Source organism: Bison bison, unplaced genomic scaffold, assembly GCF_000754665.1.
Source record: "Bison bison bison isolate TAMUID 2011002044 unplaced genomic scaffold, Bison_UMD1.0 scf7180017846244, whole genome shotgun sequence".
Classification (NCBI taxonomy): Eukaryota; Metazoa; Chordata; class Mammalia; order Artiodactyla; family Bovidae; genus Bison; species Bison bison.
In genome coordinates, this window is record NW_011476817.1 from 17,839 (window position 1) to 21,246 (window position 3,408).

At 61.4% G+C, this 3,408-nt stretch overlaps 1 protein-coding gene across 1 annotated transcript in view; it reads right to left on the reverse strand.

The window, feature by feature from the left end:
• The window catches only part of ADAMTS13 (ADAM metallopeptidase with thrombospondin type 1 motif, 13), a 13,352-nt gene that overhangs the window by 8,734 nt on the left and 1,210 nt on the right, over window positions 1-3,408 (reverse strand). Inside the window, 4 exon segments of the mRNA XM_010839073.1 lie at window positions 1-62; window positions 1,364-1,484; window positions 2,086-2,263; window positions 3,176-3,358. The exon segment at window positions 1-62 is cut by the window's left edge and continues 10 nt beyond it. Of these exon segments, the coding sequence (XP_010837375.1) occupies window positions 1-62; window positions 1,364-1,484; window positions 2,086-2,263; window positions 3,176-3,358 (544 nt within the window).

The following is a 3,408-nucleotide window of genomic DNA, read 5'->3' on the forward strand; positions in this document are numbered from 1 at the left end:
CTCTTCCTGGACGGGTGTCCTGAGGGCAGTGTCCACGCACACAAAACGCAGTTCCACCAGGCCTGTGGGGAGGAAGGAGGAACCCCGCACCCCGAGAAGGGGGTCAGCGAGGACCATGGGAGCCCCAATCTCTGGACAGCTCTAGCAGATGAGGCCTCCCTGGATTTGAGTCCCGGCTTCCCTCAGAGCTCAGCTGGTAAAGAATCCGCCTGCGATGCGGGAGACCGGGGTTCTATCCCTGGGTTGGGAAGGTCCCCTGGAGAAGGGAAAGGCTACCCACTCCAGTATTCTGCCTAGAGAATTCCATGGACTGTATAGTCCATGGGGTCGCAAAGAGTCAGACACGACTGAGCGACTTTCACTTTCTGCCACCTACCAGCTGTGTGACCTTGGACAAGTGACTTAACCTCTCTGAGGCTCAGTTTTTTCATCTAATGGTGCCTGATGTGGAGGGATATTTATCAAGATTTTCCCAGGAGACTAGACAGTGCTTGATGGGCTTCCCAGGTGGCTCAGTGGTAAAGAATCTGCCTGCCAATGCAGGAGTCACAAGAGACACGGGTTCGTTCCCTGGGTCAGGAAGATCCCAGGGAGAAGGAAATGCTAACCCACTCCAGGATTCTTAACCTGGGAAATTCCATGGACAGAGGAGCCTGGTGGGCTACAGTCCATGGGGTCACAAAGGGTTGGACATGACGGAGCGAATGAGCATGCACGCACACACAGAAAGTGCTTGGCACATAGTAGGCACTCAGAAATGGTGGCTGATCTTTTTATTGAGGGGCATTGTAAGAGTTGCTACATTAAAACCCTTTACTGTGTCTACCGCCAAGATGTTATTAGGGCCGTGTCCTTGAATCTCTCCTTTAGGAGTATCCACAAAAGAAATCTCTGGCCTCAATTCTAAGTACCCTGGGGTTTAGCTGAGAAAGTGATTAGGGTTTTAGGTTGGTTAGTTATTTTCAGCCTTGCCTCGCAGCTTGCAGGATCTTAGTTCCCTGACCAGGGGTTGAACTCCGGCCACAGCAGTGAGTCCTACCCACTGGCCCACCAGGGCATTCCCAGGGTTTTCAGTTTAAAACACTCTGTATCTTAACATTAATTTTTGCTTCTCTGGATTGGCCACCAGAAAGCTCAGAGCTAAGTTTGGGGCCTTCCTTAGACCTGAAGAATACGCTCCTGGGTCCCAGCACGGCTGGGTTTTATGATCACTTCCTACCTTCCAGCCAATCAACAAGCACGTTCGCATGGTTGCTGTGCTTGGCTGGCCCCAGTCTCCTTGCTTATAATGTCATGTCCTTGTGTATGCCACCTCAAACACTATTCTCGAGTTAGCCGACCCTCAGGAGCGCCGGGGCCTCACCTTGACCACAGGAGACAGAGCAGGGCCCCGCCAGGGGTGTCCACACGTGCGCGGCAAGTGCCTCCAGCCCGGGGCCGCCCGCTGGGGACGCAGCCTCCCGCCCCGGGGGCCGGATGTCCAGCTGCAGGGGCCAGGCACCGAGCTGGTGGGTCTGGGCCTCCCACCTCCAGACCCCCGGGCACCTGGCCCTCCACTCCCACCCAGCACACCCCTTCAGGAGAGAAAGGAAGTGGTCACCAGTACCCAAAGGCCACCCACCCAGGGCTGCTTTCCCGGGAAGCTGGCTTCCTGGCTCCGGCAGTGACTTCATGCCCCACACTGGCCTCTACACCAGCCTGAGCAGTCACCGTGGGGCAGGCGGTGCTGGGCCTTGGGAGCCAGATCAGCAGGCACGCCTGGCCCTGAAGTCCCCTCCCCACTGCCACAGCCCAGGGAAGTCGGGGGCATTGGCTGGCATGCTTGTCTGAAAGCAACGCCTCCCAGCTTGAGCCCATGGACGCCGGTGGGAGCCTGGCAGCAAAGTGCCACCATCTTATCAGGCTCTGGACGCTTCAGGCTGCTCGCCAGTGGGGAGGGGGCGTCCCAGCACCCTGAGCTCTGCATCGAGGTCTGCCCTCTGCCCAGGGGCCTCCCGGGGACGGCAGCCCTGCACGAGGGAGGTCTTCCAGCTCTGGCCAGGAGGCCAGTGTAACCAGAGCTCCCCCTTCTCCCAGGACGCTCACCTGGTCCCAGCCGGGAGGACATGTCGCCTCGACACAGGGCTCCGGGGCAGGCGGCTTCTCGTCTGCAGAGCAGGGCCCAGCAGTCACCAACAGCCCTGTGCCATCTGACCCCGGCACACACGTCGTGTTCTGCACGTCCGGGTCTGCGCCACAGGCCGACGAGCACGCGTCTGTTTCCCTGAGGACAGGACACGACAGCCGTCAGGCTCTGCCTCTGCCTTTGGGCGGTCGTGCAATCCAGGTCCTGGCATAGAGAGGCGGTGAACCTGCTCCCCAGTCTCCAAGAGCCCACAGAGGGTCCCCCACAAAGAGGCAAGGCCAGGAGCCTTTCCCTGAAGCCTGGCTGAACAGCTGCGGGCCTCCACTTGGCACCCAGGGTGCAGAGACCAGCCCTGACCCTCCCGCCTTCCAGAGGCAAAGGCGGGTCCCCAACCAGAGAAGAGCGTGGCTCCGCGCGACCTAGACCCAGCGGTGCTGGGAGGCACGTGCCAGATGCAGGCAGCTCGCCAGCTCAGGGGCAGCAAATGCGCCTCCTACGCCGGCCCTGAGAGCTAGAGGCGGCCTGGAGTGCTGTGTGGAGAGGATCCCAGGGCAGGCTCAGCCCTCAGCAGGAGAGAGCAGTGACTGCTGTGTCTGCCACGGTCACACGGCATGCGGGGGACAGGGAGGGTGCCCAGGGCCACCCGCGGACCACCAGCGCCCAGGCCACCCCCCTCCCCGCTGCCCAGGTGACAAATCTGGGACCCAGAGAGGGAGGGGACTGGCTCGGGTGCCCCAGACGGCTAGCGGCAAATCAGACTGATAAGTCTCTGTCAGCTGGAACGCTGCAGGGTGGACAACAGCAGTGACAGAGTGACGTCTGTGGCTGGACATCTGTGGGTTTGCTCTGTCCTCACGAGTTCGAAAAAAAGTTCAAAGAGAGGGGACTGGCCAGTCCAGGGCCTCCTGGGTGGGAGGGTGGCAGGGGCTGGCCAGAGGCCTCGGGAAGAGGGGACACCCCAAAAGGGAAGGGCTCAGTGCAGGGACGAGCCCCGCCAGGGAGGCTCTGCCCGGATCTGGCCTTGGGGGGCCCTGCCCACCCCGTGCTCACCTCTGGGGGCAGGGCTGGGAATTGCAGGTGTCCACGGCCGCCGGCTGCGGGGCCAGCGCTCTGCACCGGGAGCGGGGAACGGTCCTCAGCAGGCCGCCCCGGGCCTCCACGCAGCGCACCTCTCGCTCCCGCAGGCCACCCCCACACGAGGCGCTGCAGGGGCCGAAGTCTCCAGCCTCCCAGCTGAGGAGAGGAACAGGGCATCAGAACAGATCCGTCTGACCCATCAGATC